This window comes from Delphinapterus leucas, chromosome 21 (genome assembly GCF_059928025.1).
Source record: "Delphinapterus leucas isolate spDelLeu-1000000601 "Yukka" chromosome 21, BTC_Dleu_Yukka2, whole genome shotgun sequence".
In the NCBI taxonomy this organism is placed as follows: domain Eukaryota; kingdom Metazoa; phylum Chordata; class Mammalia; order Artiodactyla; family Monodontidae; genus Delphinapterus; species Delphinapterus leucas.
The window spans coordinates 33,462,898-33,488,012 of NC_143149.1; the positions used below are offsets into that span (position 1 = coordinate 33,462,898).

Sequence of the window (25,115 nt, forward strand, 5' to 3'; positions counted from 1 at the left end):
ATCTCAAGAATTCAGAAAATAACGATATATTTTTTAAAATATTTATTTGGCTGCACTGCATCTTAGTTGCAGCATGTGGGACCTTTAGTTGCAGCGTGTGGGATCCTCAGCAGCAGCACGCGAACTCTTAGTCGTGGCATGCGGGATATAGTTTCCTGACCAGGGATCGAACACGGGCCTTCTGAATTAGGAGCACAGAGTCTTAGCCACTGGACCACCAGGGAATTCCCATAATATTATTTTTAAACAAACTTTTTTTTTTCTGGCCATGCTGCACAGTTTGTGGGAACTCCCAATAACAGTATTTTAATAATTCCTGGAGAAACTACCATATGACCCAGCAATCCCACTCCTAGGCATATATCCAGAGAAAATCATAATTCAAAAAGACACATGCACCCCAATGTTCACTGCAGCACTATTTACAATAGCCAAGACATGGAAGCAACTTAAATGTCCACCAACAGAGGAATGGATAAAGAAGATGTGGCACATATATACAATGGAATATTACTCAGCCATAAAAAGGAACAAAATAGTGCCATTTGCAGAGATGTGGATGGACCTAGAGGCTGTCATACAGAGTGAAGTAAGTCAGAAAAATATCGTATAATATCGCTTATATGTGGAATCTAGAAAAATGGTACAGATGAACTTATTTGCAAAGCAGAAATAGACACACAGATGTAGAGAACAAACATGGATACCAAGGGGGAATGGGTGGGGTGGGATGAATTGGGAGTTGGGGTTGACATATATACACTACTATGTATAAAATAGGTAACTAATGAGAACCTGCTATATAGCACAGGGAACTACTCAGTGCTCTGTGGTGACCTAAAAAGGAAGGAAATCTAAAAAGGAGGGGATATATGTAAGAGGGGATATATGTATAACTGATTCACTTTGCTGTACAGCAGAAACTAACACAACATTGTAAAGCAACTGTACTCCAATAAATTTAAAACACTAGTTAAAAGGAAGACCGGTCTGATTAAAAACAAACAAAAAAAAACAAAATAACTAGGATAATGGTGAAAAAAAAATTCCTGGAGAAAATATACTTTGTGGGTGTTTAACATTTTACATGTCAGTTTTTGTTTTTAGACTCCAAAAATCTCTGAATTTATATTTGAAATTTTCATAAAGTGTCATCCCTATGTAGACAATTTCAAAGGTGTCATGAAAAAAAATTGTACAGAAAAGTTTTCATAAGATGGCATTTACTCTCAGAAACTACCTTGTCAGTGTACCCAAATTGATTAGATTCAGGGCTGCTGACTCAACAAAGCTCGTAAGAGACTTTAATAAAAAGCATAATGGCAGTTTACTAATTTACACTGAGAAATGTAACAGGCGGACCAAGCAATTGCACCAGCCTAGCCACTTAGCATTTTCTGCCTGAAGTTTAACTAGGTGGCAATTCATTTATCAAAAGGTTGCTTAGTGAGTATGGAATCAGGTGAGGAGGCCCCATGATTCAAGTGTATAATGACTTATTTTGATGATCCTAATGAGGGTCATCTCCTGATGGGCAGCTGCATACAGAGACCTGGCAGTGCACTTTTTTCATTGGACTAACAATTAAAATGTGGTCTGTGGAGGGGCTGTTAGCTCAAAATTATTTATCCAATAATACTTTCACTGTGTTGCTATCTGCACTGCTGGCGCATAAACAGTGGGTCAAACTGCTGGTGCCTTAGCACAAATCAAGGCAGTGGTACTGAGTACTCATTGTTTTCTTCACTGCCATGCATTCACTGAACAATGTACTTGATGAATCAGTAATTATATATTTTATTCACAGTACTCACGGTCTTTTCAGTATTTTGTGTGACTGAATGGAAGTATGCCTAAACTTTTTGGTTGTCTTGAAGAAAAGCATTTGTGCAATTGTGTAAGTTGTGGCCCAAACAGGCCACTCTTCTTGGAATGCCATTTGTACTTGAACAACTGAGTGTTTATTGCCAATCATAAAATTTGAGCTTTTGAGGGAAAATTTTAATCTACCATAGTCAGCTTGACAGCTTCCCGCTACCTTCTGATGAAATCAAAGTGATGATATTAATGAATTATTAATTCATTATTAATTATTGAATCAATAATGAATAGTTAAATGTATCCACAATTCGGGGATCCGTATAGCTCAATGGACCAATATTTTCCAAATGACCCATGTATGATATTATCATGAATGCATAAACAATCCATTCACATTACCAGATGTAACAGAACACAAAAAGTACATTGATAGAGTTGCAGATTCCACACTGCAACTAACCTTTGAGAAACCACCACTTGTCGAATTTTGGTGTAGTATTGGAGGATATCCACAACTTCTTAAAAGACTCCTAAAATACTCCCTTTCTGACTATATATCTGTGTGTATGAGTGGATTTTCTTCATGTACTTCAACCAAAAACACCATATTCCAACAGATTGAATACAGAAGCAGATAGGAGAATCTGGAAATCTTCTATTAAGTCAGACAAAAGAGATTTGCAAAAATGTAAAACTGCCATTTTCCTGGTTGGTTTTTTGGAAAATATAAGTTTCATAAAATGTTATTTTTGTTAACATGTAATGGGTTTATTGCTTTATTAATGAATTAAAATTTTAAAATCTCAAATATAGCAAATAGCACTAGCTTGGACCCACATAAAGGAAATCTGGAGCTAGAGGAGAGAGTAAGATCTCTGCCCTCAGGGATCCCAATTTTGAGAGAGACCAACAGTATGCTACACCCCTCAGTACCCTGAAAATGTTTATTAGCTTGTTGAAGAAGTACTATTTGGGAACACAGAAGCAGGAGGGATTATCTTCCTGATGGAGTCAGGAAGGGTTCACAAAGGAGGACAAATTTCGTTAATTACATCCTTTAGTGAGGCCTTCAACTCAATTTTTTAATTGGTTATATCCCAGATATTAACTTATAAATTAGTAAGAGAGTCCAGAAGTTTTCCCTCTGGAAGTTATGTTATAAAAAGCAATGTTTTTCAAAAAAAAAAAAAAAAGGCAATGTTTTTCAAATTGGGTTGTAACCCATTAATGGGCAAGTCAGTGTGTATCTACAAGCTTTAAAAACAAAAAAGTATATATAATAGAACTTTCAACTTCACTGAATTCTCTCACATTTTATTTCTTTCCTTCTACTTGACTTGGTCCACTCTAGCTTTTTTGCCTAGCAATTATTGTGATATAATCGACAAGTAACACTGTGTAAGCTTAAGACATACAGTATGATGATTTGATACATATTGTGAAATGACTACCACGTTAAGATTAGTGACCAGATCCTTCACCTCACACTTGTGTGTGTGAGTGTGTGATCTCTCTTAGCAAATTTCTAGTATATAGTACATGCTCTAATTTTTTAAGGTGGAAGCTTAGATTGATCCAAGCTTAGATGATGATTTTTTCCCCAATATAAGCATTTAATGCTATACATTCTATTTTTATTCAGCTCAAAATATTTTCTAATTTCCCTTCTTGAGACATCCTCTTTCAGTCAGGGATTATTTAGAAGTGTATCATTTAATTGCCAAGTGATCAGAGATTTTCCTGTTATTCTCTATTATTATTATTTAGTGGTTACTCTAGGAATTATATAATACGTATTCAACTTTTTACAGCCTATTTATATCAATATTTTATCACTTCAATTGGCATGTAGAAACCTTACCACGGTATAGGTCTCCTCACCCCCACCATTTATGCTATAGCTGTCTTATATATTACCTATACTTACACTGAAAACCCCATCAGACAATTTTTTTGCATTCAACCACCAAACATATTTTAAAGAACTCAAGAATAGTAGTCTATTACATTTACCAAGAGATTTACTATTTTTGTTACTTTTCTTTCATTCCTGATGTTCCAAGTTTCCTTCTGGTATAATTTTCCTTTTGCCTGAAGAAATTTCTTTCAGCAGTTCTTTTAGATTGGTTCTGCTGGTTGCAAATTCTGTTTAGTTTTCCTCAGCTGAGAAGGTCTTTATTTCATCTTCATTCCTGAAAGATGTTTTCGCTGGATACAGAATTCTGAGTTTACAGTTCTTTCAGCACTTGAGAAATGTCACTTCCTGTCATTAGAATGGTCGTTCACCTACATGTCATCTCTCTCTGGCTGCTTGCAAAATTTTTGTCTTTAGTAATTTGATTTTGATGTGTCTGGCCATGGATGTCTTTGGATTTACCCTATTTGCTCAGCTTCTTGAATCTGTAGGTGTCACCAAACTTGGGATATCTTCAGCCATTACTTCTTCAAACATTTTTTCAGCCCTTTCTCTTCTGTGGGATTCTCAATGCAAGAATGTTAGACCTTTTGTTATTGTCCCAAAGGTGCCTTTTGTTCTTTTTTTTCTTTCTTTTTCCTTTTTTTCCCTCTGTTGGTCAGATTAGATCATTTCTATTAATCTGTCTTCAAATTCACTGACTTTTTTTCTCTTGTCATCTCCATTCTACTATTGAACCAATCCAATGAGTGTTTTGGTTATTATATTTCTCAGTTCTAGACATGGGCATTGGAAGGGCTGCAGCCTGTAAATTATTGTGAAGCGATGGGGAGTTACCCGAAACCCACTGGTAAGTTGAAACACCAGATGTGGATGCCTGTGGCTCACGACAGGAACTGAAGACACTGAGAGATGCTGAGGTGCGTGCCTGTGTCTTGTGCGTTCCTACGCAGCGCGGCTCAGCTGGGTGCATTTTTCCGCATTCACCTAGTGTTTTTCCAGGATGAAGTTACGCATAAACAAACGTGGACGTCTAGCACGGGCACCCCCGGGGGCCTGTAAAAGCACAGAGCGCTGGCCCCAGCCCCGTCTGGGATGGAGCCCAGAATTCGCACTCCTGACAAGTTCCCTGGAGCCGTGAAGCGTCGGCACCTGGTCTGAGGACCGCCCTTTGGAAGCACGGCCTTGCGCTGAGCGGGAGCTTTCTGCAGCGTCTAGATCGTACAAGTCCTCTCCGCACCGGCACCCGCGCCCGGCTGCGCGTCCGGACTAAACACGTCACCGCCTTCACGCGCTGGCAGAGAAGCAGCCGCCACAGGAGCCGGCCGGGTGCGCCGGCGCTGCTTCCGGGTGCACTCCGACACTGGCTTTGCGTTCCGGCGACCGACCTCCGGGTGCGCGGCGGCGGGAGGACGACACTAGGGCGCACCCTCGCGCTGGTCCTGCTGGGCGCGCTTCCGGCCGCGCAGGCGCAGGAGGCCGCGAGCCAGACCGGGAGCCGGGACTGCAGGTAGGGGCGGCGGGCCGGGGGAGGGGTCGGCAGGTAGGGGCGGCGGGCGGGCGCGGGGGTAGCTGGGCCGCGTCCTGCCTGGCGCCCGAGCTGGACTTGAGCCGACGGAAACGCCGCCGGGACAGGCTTCAGCTCCTGCCTCTGTTGGTGCCGCGCTGCCACCGCCTCCAGGTCTGGAATCGTCTGCTGCCCCTTTTTAAAAAGCAGGGTTTAGCCGTGTTCTTTGGTGGTCTTGTCTTCTCCACCCTTGCTTGACCTTTACTATAGAACCTTAAGGCTAAGCAGGCATCCGGAATATTTAAAATAATTAATGTACCTGTGCTTTGTTGGCAAAATGGGATTCTAACCAAAATTGTATGGGCGGGGGGCGGGGGCACTAATTCATCATTTCTTCTCTGGTTGGTTGTGTAAATTATTCTGTAGCTGGTAAAAACCAATTTTGTTCCATTGCTTTTCTTTCTTTTTAAATTAAGCTGTGAGTGTATAGCAGTGGGAACCACTTTTTTCCTGTTGCCAGTTTTTTCTTATTGTCAGAAATCCTTTGTGTCTAAACAGTGCCTGAATTTCTCCTACCCACCTGGACCTTTAATCGTTATTTCTTAATTTGTAGAAGCTTTCAGTGTCGTTTTGCTTATTTCTGGGCGAGAACATTTCCTCAGCCATACAGCCTCTTCCCTAACTCTGGGCAACATACTACAGAAATATGCCTTTAAAAGAAAAAGGAGGGGACTTCCCTGGTGGTCCAGTAGTAGAGAATCCTCCTTACAATGCAGGGGATGCGGGTTCGATCCCTGGTCAGGGAACTGAGATCCCACATGCCGCGGGGCAACTAAGCCCGCACACCACAGCTGGAGAGCCTTCTTGCCGCAAAGTGCAAAGCCCACATGCCCTGGAGCCTGGGCACCACAACTAGAAAGACGCCCGCGGCCGCAATGAAAGATCCTGCATGCCACAACTAAGACCCGATGCAGCCAAAAACAAATTAAGTAAATAATAAATCTTTTAAAAAAAGACCATAAGGTGATAGAGTGGGTGAATGACTTCTTTAAGAAGTGGGTGGGACTTCCCTGATGGCACAGTGGTTAAGAATCTGCCAGCCAACGCAGGGGACACGGGTTCGAGCCCTGGTCCGGGAAGATCCCACATGTCGCAGAGTAACTAAGCCCACGTGCCACAACTACTGAGCCCCTGCTCCGCAACAAGGGAAGCCACCACAATGAGAAGCCCGGGCATTGCAACGAAGAGTAGCCCCTGCTCGCCGCAACTAGATAAAGCCCGTGCGCCGCAATGAAAACCCAACACAGCCAAAAATAAATAAAATGATTAAAAAAAAAAGACCCTATATAAACCTTCCACATGTACACAGGAAGTGTGTGCAAACCTGAATCACCAGCTGTGGTATAGTCAATCCAAAAGAGCGAAGTAGAGCGTCATGTATCTTCTTCGATAAACCTCAAAAACATAATGCTGGGCTTTTAAAAAAGCAAGTCGTAAGAGGACTTTGTGTCCTGCATCCCCGATACAGAGGGATTCTACGCCATTTTATGTGAGGGACTTGAGCATCCACAGATGCTGGTTTTCGCAGGGGGTCCTGGAACCAATCCCCTGCGGTTACTGAGGGACGAACAGTACAACACTGCTTGTATTAATATAAAGTTTGAAAACATACGTGTATTATGTGTTGTTATTTATGGGCACATACTCATGTGGTGAGAATAAAAAGCACGCATGGAAATTATTAAAGTTCAGCTTGCACCCCCACGTCACGTGTGTTAACACAGATGTCTGGGCTCCACCTCAGAGTTTCTGGTGCAGTAGGTGTGGGGCAAGGACTTAAGAACCTGCATTTCTCAGAAGTTCCAGGTGGTGCTGCGGCAGGTACAGGGACCACAGCTTGAGAACTACTGACATACCAACTTGAGGATGGGGACTATTTCTTGGGATGGAGCAGAATAGGACTGCGAGGGGCCCCTGGCTTCAACCATGTTTGTAATAGGTTATTTCTTTAACAAGGGGATGCAGTATTACTTGACAAAGCTGGATGGGTGCTCATGATCTTACGTTTTAACTTTCTTTATGCTTGAAACATTTCAGGAAAGAAAAAAGATCCTAGTCGGTGAGGAAAATGGATTGGAAAAGAGAAAGCAGTGGGAGAGTGCGTAGGAAAGCGTTGCAGAAGCCCAGGAAGGTGATGCTTAGACCAGGGCGGGGGAACGGGGGCGGGGGGATCAGGTGTGAGCAGATTTGGGAGCTTTGCAGAGACAAGTGACTGTTGGTGGTGACTGGTTGGTCTAGTGGCTCCGGGGAGGGAAGAATCAAGTCACCTGGTTGTGTGCCCGTCACAGAGGGGAACCCTGTGGAGTGGGCATGCTGGCGACCGGAGAGACAGAATTCAGGTATGGATGTTGCAGACCTTGAGGGGCCAACTGAGCGAAGTGTAGGAGAAAGAGCCAGGCCACAGAAGAGGCTTGAAACAATCGGCGTGTACACAGCCGCCAGAGCCACATGCGGGGACGAGACCGCGTGGAAGGCGTGGAATGGAAGGGGGGCCCACGACATCCAGAGGGATGCCGTCACCTAAGCTGGGCTGGCTGGCTGCTCCCCGCCACCCATTCTTGTACGGCCTGTGAGCTGAGGATGCTTTTCACTTTTTTAAATGTTGGGGGAAAAATCAAAAAAACGTGGCATGTGAAATTCGAATCTCAGCTTCCATGAACACAGTTTTGTTGGGGCACAGTCATGCTCGCTCACTTGTGTAGCATGGCCTGGCTTCTGCTGACAATGAGATGAAGTAACTGACAGTTACCTGGTCGCTCGGCACCACTGCTTCTCACCCCGCACATCACGGTGCCGTGGCCACTCGATTCCTGCTTCTGGCCCCTAAACCTGAACATTTGCTGTCTGATCCTTTACAGAAAATAGTTCTCTGCTCCCTGACCTCAGGTCTAAGTTGACACACTCTTGGTCACTTTAAATGCTACAGAGGAGACATGGCCGTGGTTTTGCCCATTTCTTTAAGGTCACCTTCTAAGAATCAGGCGTCGGTGGAAGAAGCTCAAGAGACCGTGAGGCCTGAGTGGTGAACGTCATCATCATGTCCACAGGAGTCCTGGAAGATGCCTGGAGGGAGAGAGGTGGAGAGAAAGATGTGGGCCCGGAATCTCGGTGAGGAAGGTGAGCAGACAACTCCCTGCAGCATTGCTGGGCGTTGCTGACAGGACTCAGGTGGCGGGTGAGCATGTGGCATCGTCTCGAGAAAGGAGCTGTTAAATGAGGCTGGAGCAGTCGAGTAGAGCCAGGGTCTCTCGAGCACCTCGTCATGACGGCAGGGATGAGCAAAGCGGCGTGTTCTCTTCTCATTAGGAAGAGTACGCTGACCCGTAGAAGGGCCCATTACTTCTGAAATTCCCTGCTCAGCAGAAGAGTGTCACTCCTGACCCTTCACCTGCAGCCTTGTCACTGGAAGAATACAGTTGTCACTCACTGAGATTGCGAACACTGAAAACAGCAGATTTGAGGGGAAGAGTTGAGTTTGGGAAGTTTTTTTTTTTTTTAAAGGTTTCCCTTTTCTATTTTTTTTTTTAAAGGTTTCCCTTTTCTATTTTTTTTTTTTAAGATGTTGGGGGTAGCAGTTTATTAATTAATTTATTTATTTTTGCTGTGTTGGGTCTTGGTTTCTGTGCGAGGGCTTTCTCTAGTTGTGGCAAGCAGGGGCCGCTCTTCATCGCGGTGCGCGGGCCTCTCACTATCGCAGCCTCTCTTGTTGTGGAGCACAGGCTCCAGACGCGCAGGCTCAGTAATTGTGGCTCACGGGCCTAGTTGCTCCACGGCATGTGGGATCCTCCCAGACCAGGGCTCGAACCTGTGTCCCCTGCATTGGCAGGCAGATTCTCAACCACTGCGCCACCAGGGAAGCCCGGGAAGTATTTTTATATTTTAATGTTGAGATTTTATATATACATAAAAATACACACCACGTCTTCTTTATCCATTCCTCTGTTGATCGACGCTTAGGTTGCTTCCATGTCTATTTATATGGTAAATAGAGCTGCAGTCAGCATTGGGGTGCATGTAACTTTTCGAATTAGTGGGGGTTTTTTTTTGCTGGATATATACCCACAAGTGGGATTGCTGGATTATATGGTAGTTCTAATTTTAGTTTTTTGAGGGACCTTCACACTGTTCTCCATAGTGGCTGCACCGATTTACATTCCCACCAACAGTGCAGGAGGGTTCTCTTTTCTCCACACCCTCTCCAGCGTTTATTGTCTCTTGTCTTTTTGATGATGGCCATTCTGACAGGTGTGAGGTGATATCTCATGATGGTTTTAATTTGCATTTCTCTGATGATTAACAATGCTGAGCATCTTTTCATATGTTGGCCGTTCATATTGTCTTTGGAAAAATGTCTATTCAGGTTTTCTGATCACTCAGCCATGAGAAAGAATGAAATTCTGCTATTTGTAACAATATGGATGGACCTAGAGAGTATTATGCTTAGTGAAATAAGTCAGAGAAAGACTAATACCGTATGATGTCACTTATATGTGGAATCTAAAAATAAAACCAACAAATGTATATAGCAAAACAGAAACAGATATAGAGAACAAACCAGTGGTTACCAGTGGGGAGAGGGAAGAGAGGGGGAAAGATAGAGGTATGGGATTAAGAGTTACAAACTCCTATGTATAGAATAGGTAAGCAACAAGGATAATTGTACGGCACAGGGAATACAGCCATTGTTTTGTAATACAGTAAGTCCCCTACACATGAACCTTCAAGTTGCGAGCTTTCAAAGATGCGAACCTATGTTCCATCATCGTCAGGCGTGAGTGAAATGGCAGCTTGCCCTCCGTCTCCTATTGCTGACGACCCTTCAGCTCTGCCATCTCCCACCTGCTCTCCCTCCTCCAGTCAGTAACTCTCCTTGCCTGTTCACTCGATGCCAGCCCCTGTGTGCCGGCTGTTGTACTGGACTACCGTACTTTTCAGGGTACTGTACTGTGAGATTAAACATGTTTTCTGTATTTTGTGTGTTTGTTTTTTATGTATTATTTGCGTGAAAAGTATTATAAACCTATTACAGTACAGTGCTGTAGCCGATTGTGTTAGTTTGGTACCTAGGCTAACTTTGTTGGACTTAACGAACACTATCTTGGAATGGAACTCGTTCGTAGGTAGTGGACTTGCTGTAGCTTTAGATGGAATATAATCTAGAAAAATACTGAATCACTGTGTTGTACACCTGAAACTAATACAATATTGTAAATCAACTATAATTCAATTTAAAAATTAGGTTGAGATATATTTTACAGGCTATAGATTTGCTATTGTAAAGTGTACAGTTAGTGATTTTTAGTATATTCACAAGGTTGTGCAACCGTCACCACTAATTCCAGAACATTTTCATCCAAAAAGAAATCCTGTCACATCAGCTACCTCTCCCCATGTCCGCTTCCACCCAGGCCCTGGCAACCACTGATCTACTTGCTGTCTCTGGACTTCCCTGTTCTGGAATCATATGCTATTTCCCTTAGTTAATTTTCCTGAGAATAATGTTTTCAGTGCGTGTTGCAGCATGTATTAGTGCTTTATCCCTTTTAACGGCCGAATACTCTGTCATTGTGCGGACACATCACGTTCTGTTTATCCAGGCGTCACCTGATGGACATTTAGGTTGCTTTCACTATTTGGCTGTTATGAATAACGCTGCTGTGAACATTCATGTACAGGTGTTTGCACGAATGTATGTTTTCAGTTCTCTTGGGTAGATACCGAGCAGTAGATTTGGTGGTAACTCTGTGTTTAACCTTTGAGGACTTCAGACTGTTTTCCACAGTGGCTGCTCCATTTTGCATTGTCACCAGCAATGTATGAGGGTTTCCCATCCACACTTGTTACCGCCTGGTTTTTTGATTATAGCCATCCTAGAGGGTGTGAGGTGGGATCGCGTCGTTTTGGTGTGCGTTTCCCTGGTGACTGTTAAAGTTGAGCGTCTTTTCATGTGCCTGTTGGCCATCTGTATATCTTCTTTGGAGAAATGTCTGTTCAAGTCCTTTGCCCATTTTTAAATTGAGTTATTTGTCTTTTTATTGTGGAGGAGAAATATTATTTTTGAGTTGTCCACCAGACTCCAAGTAGAGGTGTCAGGAAAGCAGGTGTGGAGTTCTGGGGAGACTGGGACTGGGCTTCACACCTGGAGCTCAGCGGATGGGCATGGAGATCTCCCCACCCTGGGAACGAGGGCGGGGCCAGGTCCCAGCTGCAACTGGTTTCCTGGGAGCCGAGTGCAGAGCATTTTCAGGAGGAGGGAGGGAGTGGTCAGCCAGGCCAGGTGCTGCCGAGGGGCCAGGCCTGCACGTTGGCTGTTGAGCTTTGGCACAGGGTCTGTGCCGTCAGTGGTGTCCCGTGTGCCCCAGTGCTGCGGTTAAGCCGGCGCACAGTGGTACAGCCACATCGCTCGTCGGGGTAGTGATGCTCCCTGCGCATGGCAACCAGCGTCCGCCCCAGGTACCCTGAGTGTCCCGCTCCCGATGTCCAGGTCCCTCCCCACCCTCCACCGAGGCAACCGGGTGGTAACGCCTGCCTCCACCCCGGGCCTCGCACCTGCTCCTGGGTGGGAGCCCACTGGATGGCGAGCGCCCCTGCCTCACCGTGGCTGCTCACCTGCGCGCCCGCCCGTCTCCCCCTGGTCGTGTTGCCCTGCGTTCTCATCAGCGCTCGTTCTGGATTCCCGCTGGGACCTCCCACCCTGGGGCACCTTTCACGCCTTTGCTTCTTAAAAACATCAGGGGGCTTTTGAGTACCTTGCAAGGAACATCCCAACCCCTCAGAGTCCCAGCCACACCCCGACCCCAGCTTCTCTCCTGTCCACCTCCTGCCCCAACCCCACTGGACTAACAAAGCCACAGTTTGCTTTCATCTTACTAGCTGTTCAGTGCGTATCTACTCAGCGCAGACAGCTGCAGGGAGACAGAGACAAAGTCAGACCCAAGACTCCCTTCTGCTCGAAGCTGTAATAGGAAGCAACGATTCTGGGAGGAGCTGGCATCGAGCGTTTGGTGCAAGGCTGCTCTCAAACCCTCTCTGATCCTCACGGTGACCCTGAGGCCCGGGAGGCTGTGTCACCCTCAGTCTTTCCTGAAATAAGATGGACCGTGACTACTCCCTGTTTCACTGTCTGTTTTAGGAGCTCGCAGAAGCCAGCACCATGGAGACGAGGCCCCAGGGGGGCAGGAAAGGGCCCCCGCCCAGGGACGTGCCCCCGGTGGTGGGACTGCTGCTGTCCATGGCCCTCATGAACGCCCTCCTCTACCTCTGCCTCGACTGGCTCTTCATCTCGCCCCGGCGCTCCACGGAGGACCCCACGCGCTGTCCCTACGGCCACTTCCGGATGGGGCCGACGAGCAACTGCTCCCCGTGGCTGTCCTGCGAGCAGCTGAGGACAGAAGTGAGGCAGATGAAGCGTGTCGGGGAAGGAGCCGTGAAGAGAGTGAGTCCCTGGCTCACCGCCCGGGGCAGCAAGTGGCCCAGCGGGAGGGGGGCTGGCATCGTGTGCCGGAAGCCACGAGCCCAGCCGCCAGTGCTTCCAGCTGGGACATTATCCTATAGAGGGAGGCGAAGGAAGGAAGCGGCTAGGTGCACCAAGGAGTACTCTGCTTCGTTGTTGACAGTAATAGAAAACTAGAAGTAATAACTACAGGGCAATGGTTAAGTTATGGTCCAACCACTTGTAGAATATTCTACAGCCAGTAAGTGTAGTTAGGAACCCTCGGCAACATGCAAAAGCTCTCATTATGATAAGCAGAAAAGCAAAATAGAAAAGTGTGCAATATGCAGTTTTCATCTGCAAGATTGTATATGTAGAAAAATATTAAAATGATAGAAAGTGTGTTATGGTGAAGGAAGATTTGGGGCAGTTTTTTTCGTTCTTATTTTTCGAACTCTATAGTGGTATTATATTGATTAAAAAATTTTTATTTTAAAAAGAGAAAGCAAAGGGGCGAATTGAGCTCTCACACAGAAGCTTCCAGAGCCCCGTCTCATGGGCTGCATTTCCGCAGTGGTTGCACTGAGACAGGGTGACTCCAGAAGCCAGTGAAGGGTGTTGAACAGGACAGACCCTCTGTGAGGACGCAGCGAGTGACGGCAGGGCTGCAGCTGGATAGACAGCTGCGTCCCTGAATGGGGAAAGGATTCACCTTGAAGGAGGGAGTCAGAGGGGAGAAGGGAGGGGAATTAATGTGAGGTGAAACCATGAAGCCAGGTGACAGGAAGGTAACGGGTTTCTTCAGATTTGCCTGCTCATTGTAGTGGGTGCTGGGGGCGCAGCAGTGGACAGAACAAAGGCCCTTAAAGCCGGCTGGGGAGTCAGACAGTCAAGAAGACAAGAAACAGGTGCATAGGAAGCTGTGTTAGTGACGTGCTCTGAGCCAGTGGGGCAAGGGAAGAGCCGCGGGCTTGTTACTCCAGGTGGTCAGAATGGTGTGGTACTTGGGGACAATGACCCAGCAAGAAAGATGGGGACCAGCAGACGCCCCTGGGTGGGATGTGCCTGCTTGTCCAGGACCAGAGGCAGGATGCGAGGAAGGCGTCAGAGGTGAGGGTGCCCCGGGGCTGCTGGCCGCAGGCACCACCTCGGGCAGCGTGAGTGGAGGGGAGGACTGCTGGCCTGTGTGCAGAGCAGACCCGGCCGGGCTCGTGGGGAGTTTGGTGACAGGTGGCTACAGCTCGACATGAGTGTCAGCACCGGACACGGTAAGAAATCAGTGGGTTCTGGTTGTATCTTAAAGGTGGGGGCGGTAGGATGTCCCAATAGACTGGACGTGGGGTGTAAGGGAGGGGATGACGGAGGCGCCCGGCTGGGGCAGCAGGGAGGACAGGGTCTGCGTCACCTGCTCGGGAAGGCCCTGTGAGTGTATGAGGTGACCATCCTGAGCCGTTTAGGTGGCCAGGCAGGGACACGGGCAGTCGGGTGTACGAGTCTGGCACTCGGGGGCGGGGATGGAGATTTGGGTGGTGTTGACAGCATTGGGCTCAGCGGTCACCAGGGAGGGGAGCAGTAGAGGACTCACAGGCAGGTAATTTCTGTCTCCTTCGGAGAGGGACCCTGAGGGCCGCCCACTTGCTTCCATGCTGCTGTGCTCGCTCAGAACATTTCTGGAATTGCTTTTACCCTGAAGGATGTTTTTGAGTAGCTTCCATGGTGGCAGATTATTGTTTGAGGACAGATTTGATTTTACGGAACCTCGCAGGTGACACCCAGCCAGCTAGGTTCAACAATGTGGAATGTGGTTTGTTCCACTGAGATTTTGTTTCTTTGGCTGAAACTTGCCCTTGGGTCACAGGTGTTCTGAGCGCAAGATATCAGCTCCACTGGGAGCCCCATCTGTCCTGCCCCGTTGGGACCCCGGGGCCTGTGCATGGTCCGGCCCAGGGCAGTCCCCTGACCCTCCGTCTAGGCACCTACTCCAACAATCCTGCTGCGGCCGCCCTGCGTACGTGGGCATCCCTCCTCTCTGGCACCCGTTCTGGGGGCATAGTTTCTCAATAGGAATTTCTGTGACCAAAGTTCCTGACATCCCTGTCTGACCTCCACCCCGCCCCTCCTGGCGCCCCGGCTTCAGTAACTCCTCGGGGCCTCGGTGGGCTGATCCCACCACCTTCTCCCTCTCTGACCCTCCCGCCTGTCTGCATTCCGACTCACCCAGCAGCAGATTCTGCTGCTGTGCCCTCGTCACTCTGGCGCAGACACTGGCAACATCTCCCTGCATCTCTGTCTCCATCCTGCCTGGCGGGGAAAGCCCCACACCCGGTTGACGCCAGCTGTGTATCTGCACTTGGGCAGCTGTCCTGGAGGCAGAGAGGAATGCCACAACCCTGCCATTCCGGCACGACCACAAACCTCAGCACAGCCCAGGGGTCAGGCTCTTTTCCCTTAGTTACTTTTTCCTCCCATTCTCTGAGACAGACGTTTCCTTTAACAACCCCCTCGTTGTTTCCTTAGACGTTTCCTTAGCTGGTGATCTTGCTACTAAGATGTTATGAAAACAGAAGCCACCCAGAGGCCCTGTCCTCATCTGCCCACCCGACCTACAAACCTTCCAGCTCCGGGGTCGTCCCTGACTGCTCACAAGTTCCCTTTAAATGATTCCCCCTTCCCTACATCATCGCTCTTCCCCACTCTGAAGGTGGTCCCTACTGGCTACACACAAACGCTCGCGCTTTCAAAGAGAAAACCCTCTTCCCGTGATTCCCTGTTGCTTCCCCTCTGCTTCCTCCTCACCCATCCACCCTTCCATCCTCCTCCTGAGAGGCTCCCAAACACCAACCTCCAGGGAGACGCTCTCACCCAGCTTCCTGCTGACCCCTGGCCAGATGTTGCTCTGCCTGCCTCTCACTTGACCTTTCCTGCAGCCCGGGCTCCTCAACTTTCTGGTTTTCCTCCCCTGGGCAGCCCTTCCTATTTACTCTCCCCTTGGCTTCTCCTGTTCGCTCTTCTTGCCTCAAGCAGCAGTTCTTAGCCCAGAGGCGAGGCTACTCCTCAGGGGACGTTTAGCAATGAGTAGAGACCCCCGTGTGGCTGTCACAGCTGGGCGTGGGGAGGTGACACGGGTGTCCAGTGGGCAGAGACCAGGGGCGCTGCTGACCACCCTGCCATGCGGGGACGGCCCCATCCCCAGCAGGTGGCTGCGCGGCCCGAGGTGGCCCTGGTGCTGAGGCTGAGAAACCTTATTCCTCCCGTGGCTTCCAGGGTCCCCTTCTTTTGTCTTCTTGGGATGCACTCTTAGGTGATTTAATCTATCCATTGCTCTAAATGCATTTTTTGGGCTGGCGACCCCCAGCTTGATACCTGCAGCCCGTCCCTCTCCCCTGAGCTGCAGGTCTGTGTATCCCCCTGTACTTGACCTGTCTACTTGGAAGTCTCTTGAGAATCTAAGTGTGACCAAGGTGGAACTCTTGGTAATTTCCCCTCTGAAGCCCGTTCTTCCCCAGCCCTCCTGTCTCAGTAAATGCCAGCACTCCCCCCAGTGGCGCCGGCCAGTCCAGGGAGTCAGCTTGCGTCCTCTCACCCCCTCCCCCTGACTAGGCCAAGAGCAAGTTCTATCAGGTATGTTTTCAAAACATTTCCCAACTTGTTGGGTAACCCCTCCGTCCCTGGCCTTGGAACCGGCCTCCCTGCCCACCTGTGCCCTTCTCCAAGCCCCAGGCAGGCATCTTGCAGACACACTTCAGACCACACATGTCCCTTCCTTAAAACCCAAAGCATCCTTAGGAAAAACCCCAAACCCGGGCCCAACCTTCCTCCTAAACTCACCCAGGCCGGTCCGGGTCCTCACCCCACCCTGCAGCCACCCTGCCCTTTCTTTTGTTCCTTGATCAGACAAGCCCTTTCTCACCTCGGGGCCTTTCCCAGCCTGAAATCTCTTCCTCCCCATCTGCCCGACTCCTCATGTCCAGATCTCAGCTCAGATGTCACTTCTCTGAGAGGCTTTCCCTGACATCCCTCTCTAAACCCATCTCACCCCCTGCCGTGGACCCTCCCACCTGGCATCTGGTTTGTTGTCTCGTATAAATGCAAGCTTCCTGAGGGCACAGACACCAAGTTACCTGTGTGTCCTCAGCATCTAGCCCGTGGCAGGTTCATAGAGCAAATTTTAGGGGCCTGAACACAAAGGCTCATTGGCTGAATCCACATAAAATAAAATACTGGCTTATCTTTGACAGTTTCCTCACTATACAAGCACACCACCCTCCCCCCTTTCCCCAGGCTGTGTTTCTGGTTTGTGTTTGGAATTGCTGGGGCCACAGATCTTTTCCTGCAGCTGGTTTGGGGGCAAGGCCGACTGCCCCCGTTTTTCCTTTTCTGCCCTTTGATTATGAACGCAGCGCATCCAGCTCGGATGTTCGAAGGAGCTGGAGCCCAGGGTGAAGGCCCTTCACCTGCCCCTCCCCGCTGTCCCATCTGACGCCTGCAGGTGACAGCGGGTTCAGCCCTTTTGGATTTTTAAACCCAAGATGACACTGAACGGACAGGTACGTTTTCTGCCAGCTGCTCAAGGACAGCAGCGGCCACGTCTCAGGGCTGCCAGTTTTCTGAACCTCAGACTTGGGCAGCAGTGCTCGTGAGGAGGAAGGACTGCAGTAGAACCGGTGCTTCCGGGGGCGGACACTCCACCGTGCTTTGCGGACACCAGGCACCATCCCGGCCACTCGTGTCCACCTGGGGGAGCGGAGGCGGTGTGGCCCCGTGCAGCATCTGTGTACTTAGCCGCACAACCCTCCAGCAGAGTTTTCTCAGTTACGTGGTTTTTCCTTTAAAATTAAGGTATGGTACTTTAAAAAGCCATAACATTTGAGTTGGCTCCCATCAGAAGAATGGATTCAGCTCTTACTCTGTCGCCCTTTTGTTTTGTGTAACCCTTAGAAGGGCCGTGTGTGATCTGTTCTTACTGTGGAAGGCTGGCGGGAGCGCAGGCGTGGCATGAAATAGCAGCGTCTGCCCCTCGGTCTCCCCTGCAGGCTCCATCTCCTCATCCTCTTAGCCTTGGACTTCTCCTCTGTGCGCACTGCCAGCGTGGCCTCTTCCAGCCCCGTATCTTTATCCCCTGAACGAACTCTGGACTTTTCTATCCCCTGCCTACCCCGCATCTTGGATGTGGAATGTCTTCCCAGCCTGAGTGTGTCACAGGCCATCCCCTTAGCCGGCTCCTCCTTCACCGCCGCATCACCCTAAGGACAGCCCCATCCATCCAGCTGCCTACCCCACAACCCGGGAGGCATCCTTTGTTTTCGTTTTTGCATTTGATTTTTCTTTTATATTGGAGTCGAGTTGATATACAGTGCTGTGTTAGCTTCAGATGTACAGCACAGTGAGTCAGTTACACATATACATGTATCCACTCTTTTTCAGATTCTTTTCCCATATAGGTCATTACAGAGTATTGAGTAGAGTTCCCTGTGCGACTGAGCAGGTCCTTGTTGATTATCTGTCTTGTATATAGTAGTGTGTATATGTTCACCCCAAACTCCTAATTTATCCCTCCCCGCCCAGGGAGGCACCCTTGTCATCCCGCTTTCTCCACAGCCACGTTCAGTCCCTCAGCAAGTTGCAGTGTCTCCACACGCAGGAGAGACCTGGAATTCGGCTTCTTCCCGGCCCCCTTCCCGCCCAGGCCTCTGTGCCTGGTACCTGATTATCTCGGCAGCCTCCAGATCGCTCTCTGCCTCCACACTTGCCCCTTCAGATGCTCTCACACAGCAGCCAGCTCCTCCGTGTAGGGTGCCCTGTCTCACGCTAGTCCTTTCGGCGACTGAAGGCCTCTCCCAGCCTCTGCTCCCCTCCCCCTGCTCAGACACTGCAGCCCGTGGACATATCCCACCCCAGGGCCTTTACCCTGCTGTCCTCCCCACCTGGGACATGGTCCCAGATGCCACGTGGCTCCATGCTCCACCTCCTTCAGGCTCCTGTTCGAGCCTCACCCCAGTGAGAGCTTCCCCAAGCTAGTAAAGCTGTAAACCCTTCCCTGCTTAATTTTTCTCCAAAGCATGTTTTACCTTCTAATGTACTTTACACACTTCCTATTTATTTTCTCTCTTGTCCGCCTCCTGCACTAGAATGTAAATTTCATATGGGCAGGGATTTATTTCAGTTTTTTTAATTGACATAAGTACTTGTTAAATGAATGAAGACAGATTTGACATTGTACTACAGAAGACCACATAAGCTAATTATCTTCTAAAATTTGTCTTTACATTTGTAATAAAGGATCACATTAATAATATATAAAGAACTAGATATTAATAAGCACAAAGCAAACAACCCTAGAGAAAATACTATGAAGGACAATGAACAGACTTTCCACAGAAGAAATACAGAAATGCCCAGAGGGTGAAAAGTGCTCAGTCTCATTAATAATCAGGGAAATACAGATTGGAACAGGAAAATGTTTTTCATCCATTAGATTGGCACAGATTACCAAGATTGGTAACACCTAGTGTGGTTAAGGCTCTAGAACACAAGATCTGTACACGATTGGTGAAAGTACATGTTGGTACTTTGAAGGGTCCTGATAGTACCTCGTCTTCATTCAGTGGTGCATCTACTTACCTAGCTTATAAAAACACTTGCACATGTGCACAGAGATGTAAATATAAGGCTATTCATTGCAGAATTGTTGTTGCTAAGAAATAAATGGGAAATAGTTTAAATGTCTATCAAGTCTTTAAAAATAGATTACATAAGATCTTGTTAACTGTTTATGTAAAATGATAGAGCTGTGTAGAAAAAAGAACCTAATCCATTCTAACAGCATCTGTTCCAAATTTTATGAATTTTTATTATATCATAGTTTAGTTTTAAAAAAAAGAAATGATCGTCTGTAAAACTGAAAATATACCAGTATAAGTAGTACACCCGTACTATGAAATATTCTGCGGCTTTAAGAAGAATGACCTAGATCTATATATACATTACGGAAAGATTTCTGAGGCATCTGTTAAATGAAAAAAGCCACCTGCAATATAGTTGTCATATTCCCACTTTACATAATAAACTCAAATGCTATTTGGTAAATGGACATTAATACATGTAAATGCATAGAGAAACTTCTGGGAGGTTACCAGCCAAATAGTTAGCTAGTTTCCTTTGGGTTGGGAGTAAATGCAGAGGAAGGAGTTCTACTCCTTCTGTATTTGAACTTTTACCAAGAAAAGTATTCATGATTATTTTTATAACTAAAGAAAAAAGGTAAAGTTGGTTTCTGAGAAATGATTCTTAAACTTTAACTTGCAAATATTTAATATTGGAGGCTTCAGATATTTGTTAGAGAGCCCAAAGACTAATACTACTTAATAATAAGTAGTATTTAATCTTTCATTTATCTGAGGCACAGAAATGGATTTGTCATAAACGAGGGTTCAGGAGGAAGTCACGAGGCCTGTAGCCGAACGTCTCCCGCGTTTCTTGTTGAATAAATGCATAAACCGTGGCAGCTTCTCTAAAGTGATTACTGTTTTGTATGAAAAATGGGCCTGGACACCAAAGCCGTCTGCTAGTGCTGGTGCCGACCACGAGCAGGAGGGAAGCCCAAGGGAGTGATGGGCTCAACAGAAGCAGGGGTTTTTTTGTTTGTTTGTTTTGTTTTGTTTTGCGGTACGCGGGCCTCTCACTGTTGTGGCCTCTCCTGCTGCGGAGCACAGGCTCCGGACGTGCAGGCTCGGTGGCCATGGCTCACGGGCCCAGCCGCTCCACGGCATGTGGGAATCTTCCCGGCCCGGGGCACGAACCCGTGTCCCCGGCGTCGGCAGGCAGACCCTCAACCACTGCGCCACCAGGGAAGCCCAGAAACAGGATTTTTATATTGGAGTCAGAGATCAAATACAGTGCTGGTGCAGATCTATGGAGAGAATAAAATGTGTTCTGTATAAAAATAAATAAAATATATATTCATGAAACTTACAGTGGCGGTAGCAGCCAGAGACATATGGCTTCTTAATAGAAATTATCCGTAGTGAAATTTCTCAAATTCGGATTTTTGAGAAGGTCTTGAAAGATTTCTCTTTTGAATAAACGGTCAACAGCAGTTAAAGGGTTTTTCCATTAAGGAACCTCCCTTCTCAGGCCCAAAATAAATCTTCACAGTCCTCTAGCCCACCTCCATTTGAAATAATAGTTTTTAGTTCTTTAAAAAAAATGTTTTAAAATATAAAAGTAATATATATTCATTCTGGAAAAGTTATACCAAAAGGTATGAAGGAAAAAAAAAAGCATATAAAGAAAACAGCAAAAATCCTTCGATTCCTATGTAATTTTGCCTTGTTTTATGTAGTTAGAACAATGGTATAAAAACACTTTGTATCCTTTTCATTTGTAACATGACTTTTACCTGTGAAAACCCTATCAGGGTCTGCATTTTGCTGAGCCCTGTAACCTTCCTTGAGTGGTCCTGCATAACCAGACTGCTCCCCGATTTTTGATGGATGGATAGCTTCCAGTTATGCTTTTATAAATAATGCCAGATTTTTATTCTCAGAGCTTTTTAGGTATTTCAGATTGTTGCCTTAGATAGATTGTAGATTTTAATGTTAAAGGCTCTTGATAAATATGCCCCAAGTTGCTTTCGTAAGCTTTATTTTAACAGTGAAGAAGAGGAAGCCAGAGGGACACAGCCCACGGGGTCAGGAGCCACCTGGTGCGGTGGAGTCCTGACCCGGATCCTGTTTTCTCTTCTGCAACTTTCTGCCTTCCCTTTGGGGACTCGAGCAGAAGATCAGTGGTTCTTATTTCTTTTTTTTTCCATACCACTTTATTTATTTATCTGTTTATTTATCTATGTATGTATGTATGTATCTATCTATCTATCTAAGCCGCAGAGCTCACGGATCTTAGTTCCCTGACCAGGGATTGAACCCCGGGCCCATGACAGTGAAAGCGCAGAGTCCTAACCACTGGACTGCCAGGGAATTCCCCTGTGGTTCTTCTTTGCCAGCTGATAGAAATGGGAATCCAAGGCTGCGTGGTACAGCGGCTCCTCTGCCAGCTGTGTGCCAGGACAGCAGGTCCAGTGTGTGCCACTTCAGCTCCTGCTGTTACAGCTGAAGTCACAAAACCACGGACCGTGTAAAAATGTGTTCCTTACGTAGAGTCGTTCCTGTTTGTGGTTTGCTCTGACACCTTTTAAAGCGAATGGTGGCGTTGTGTGTGATGGGCTGGCTGGGCTCGGTCCCTGTGTGGGGTTTTCCACCTCTCCACTCACCACTTTTCCAGCCTTCTCCCGCCCCGACCCCGCTTCGTGCTGCCCTGCTTTGGTCTGTCTGCTACTCCCTGCCTTTGTTCGTGCCGTCCCCTCTCCTGGGAGTGCCCCCCATTCTCCACAGCTGGCCTGCGAGCCCCTTCATCCCACAGACCAGCTTCCAGGACATTCCCGCGGGCTCTCCAGACAGCCCTCAGCACCCGGACCAGCTGCCCAGCCTCCTCCGCGCTGGGCCTTCGCCCTGACAGGGCATTTGCCTCACCCGGCATCTGGTCCTGCTTATGAGCAAGTCTTTGGAACAGTCTGTGCCTCGCTAATGTCTGTGTCCTCTGCACCACGTCTGACACTGAGAGGCATTTGCCGTGTTGCTTCCTGGCTCACCAGCTGACAAGGGTTCCGGGTTGACGTTCTCTGTGGCTGTGTTCCAGGTGTTTCTGTCCGAGTGGAAGGAACGCAAGGTGGCTTTGTCGCGGCTCACCAGGCTGGAGGTAAGAGACGACTTCCTGCACGGACTGCGGATGCTGAAGTCGTTGCAGAGTGAGCACGTCGTCACGCTGCTGGGCTACTGTGAGGATGACAACAGTATCCTCACCGAGTACCACCCCTTAGGCTCCCTGAGCAGCCTGGAGGCGACGCTGAACCTCTCCAAGTACCGGAGCACGAACACATGGCAGCACAGGCTGCAGCTGGCCCTGGGCTACGTGGCCATCATCGACTTCCTGCACCGTAGCCCCCTGGGCACGCTGGTCATGTGCGACTCCAGCGACCTGCCCAAGACGCTGTCCCAGTACCTGCTGACCGCCAACTTCAGCATCGTGCTCAACGACCTGGACGCCCTGCCCCTGGTGAACCGCAGCACCGGGGCCCTGGTGAAGTGCGGCCACCGGGAGCTTCGCGGGGACTTCGTGGCCCCAGAGCAGCTGTGGCCCTACGGAGAGGACGTGCCTTTTCACGACGACCTCATGCCCGCGTATGACGAGAAGATCGACATCTGGAAGATTCCAGACGTCTCCAGTTTCCTTCTGGGGCACGTAGAAGGGAGCGACATGGTCCGATTCCACTTGTTTGATATTCACAAGGCGTGTAAGAGCCAGACGCCTGCAGAGAGACCCACCGCTCAGGACGTCCTGGACACTTACCAGAAGGTTTTGAATCTACTCAGAGACACCGTGACATCTCAGACAAGAGAGATGCTGTAAAAACCAGTGCAGTCGGTGAGGTATGGGAGTCAAGGATCGGATGGAAGAGTTACAGTGGTTCCGCTCTGATGGTGAGGTTTTTGCTGCTTTGACCCGTGGTTCTTCCATCCGCGTGCACAAGTGAGCGGCTCCCTATCCTGGCCGCCTGGCAGGAGTTACTAAGCCAGAGCAAACCGGGCTTGATGGGAGCCTGGCTTCAGGCGAAGGTGCAAAGAAGCAGCGAGTGTGGCCAGTATCTGAAGGGAGTAACAAAAATGGAGCTACAAAGAGGCTTCCCTAACACCTAAATCTGTAAGCTTGTAAGAAATGTGTGTAGAGAGGTTTTTAAATTGCAGTGTACGGAAGAAACAAGCAGTAGTACTCGCTTTTTTAGGTGAGTATTGCGGTGTATTTCACTGGTACTGATGGGGCATCTCTACCATTTCAAATGATTGCTCTGTGAAGCTCCCGTGCCATTCCCTTCCCAGCAAGCTTGCACGCTCTTTGAAATTTTGAATGGATAAGGAACATTTAAAATATCAAGTATGATGGAGATTATGTTACTGCCTTGGATGGTGCTTGTGAAATTCCTGCTTACCTTCCAGCTGGATTTTCTGTGTCCAAAATTAATTATTGTGAACACTTTATATCAACAGTATCTGTCACTCATTACTGGAAGGTGTCAAGCCCTTCCACTTGAGTTGCATGATTGAATCCTTCAAATAGCTCTTTCCTTGGTCACTGTCATCCTTGTTTGCAGGGGATGATGGATTTGGTGCATAGTCATCATCACCAGTAAGGGGGTTAAAGCTGACTGAGGGGCAAAGATGCTGTGCAGCCGACTGCCTGCCCCTGGCTTGCACAGGCCTCACAGTCACTGGAGTCACAGGGAGCTGGGCCCTGACCCACAGGCTCTGACTCAGTCTGTCTGGGTGGAGTCCGAGAGTTTGCATTTCTCACTGGTTTCCAGGTGATTCTGGTGCTGCCAGTCTGGGGACCACATTTCGAGAACCACTGTGCTTAACTGTCAGGGAGGGCAACCCAGGCAGTGGGATAGGGAGTATTGTCAGTATTATCCCTATTCTACTGCCTGTGGTTGATCGGGTCCTGTGGGTCCTATGGTTCGTCAGAGAATACGCTTGCCCAGAGTATATTAACTGCTACTTTCTGTTATAAAAATGCTGCCAGAACCCACTAGGACGGCTGTAATCAGAAGGATGGACAATAACAAGTGTTGGTGAGGATGTAGAGAACTGGAGCCATCATACACTGCTGGTGGGAATGTCAAGTGTTCCAGCTGCTTTGGAAAACAGTCTGGCAGTTCCTCAAAAAGTTAAAATAGAGTTACCATGACCCAGCAGTTCCCCTCCCCAGTATTTACCTGAGAGAATTGAAAACATGGCCATGAAAGAACTTGTACATGAATGTTCATAGCAGCATTACTCGTGAGAGACAAAAGATGAAAATAACCCAAATGTCCATCCACTGGTGAATAGATAAAGAAAACAAAGAAAATGTGGTCCATCCATTCCATGAGGTGTTGTTCAGCCATAAAAAGGAAAATAAGTACTGATACATGCTCCGACATGGATGAATATGCTAAGTGAAAGAAGCTGTCACAAAAGACCACATTTGTATGATTTCATTTATATGAAATGTCCAGAATCGAGAAACCCATAGACATAGAAAGTAAATTAGTAGTTTCTAGAGGCTGGCAGGGGCTTGGGGTTGAAGAATGGGGAGTGCTTGCTTGTGGGTACAGGGTTTCTTTGGGGGTGATGAAAATGTCCAGAAATTATGCAGTGGTGATGGTTGCACAACTCTGAATATACTAGGTAACACTGAATTGTACAAAAAAGGAAAATTCTATGGTATGTGAATTATATCTCAATAAAGCTGGAAACCACCCCCCACCTCTGCCACAAGACCATGTACCT

The 25,115-nt window shown here is 47.8% G+C and overlaps 1 protein-coding gene across 4 annotated transcripts; it reads left to right on the top strand.

The window, feature by feature from the left end:
• Positions 1 to 4,995: 4,995 nt before the first annotated feature.
• On the top strand, positions 4,996 to 25,105 carry POMK (protein O-mannose kinase). 4 transcript variants are annotated; one of them, XM_022571361.3, is made up of 5 exons: positions 5,011 to 5,246; positions 7,341 to 7,434; positions 8,266 to 8,420; positions 12,436 to 12,738; positions 22,429 to 25,105. In XM_022571361.3, exons 4-5 carry the CDS (start codon positions 12,457 to 12,459, stop codon positions 23,197 to 23,199), a joined length of 1,053 nt encoding a protein of 350 aa, XP_022427069.1. In that variant the 5' UTR covers positions 5,011 to 5,246; positions 7,341 to 7,434; positions 8,266 to 8,420; positions 12,436 to 12,456; the 3' UTR covers positions 23,200 to 25,105. The 4 variants fall into 4 exon arrangements, with proteins under 4 accessions (XP_022427074.1, XP_022427069.1, XP_022427070.1 ...); XM_022571362.3 differs by lacking the exon at positions 5,011 to 5,246 and adding an exon at positions 5,279 to 5,417; XM_022571366.2 differs by lacking the exons at positions 7,341 to 7,434; positions 8,266 to 8,420 and having other exon boundaries at positions 4,996 to 5,246.
• The last annotated feature ends 10 nt before the right edge of the window (positions 25,106 to 25,115 follow it).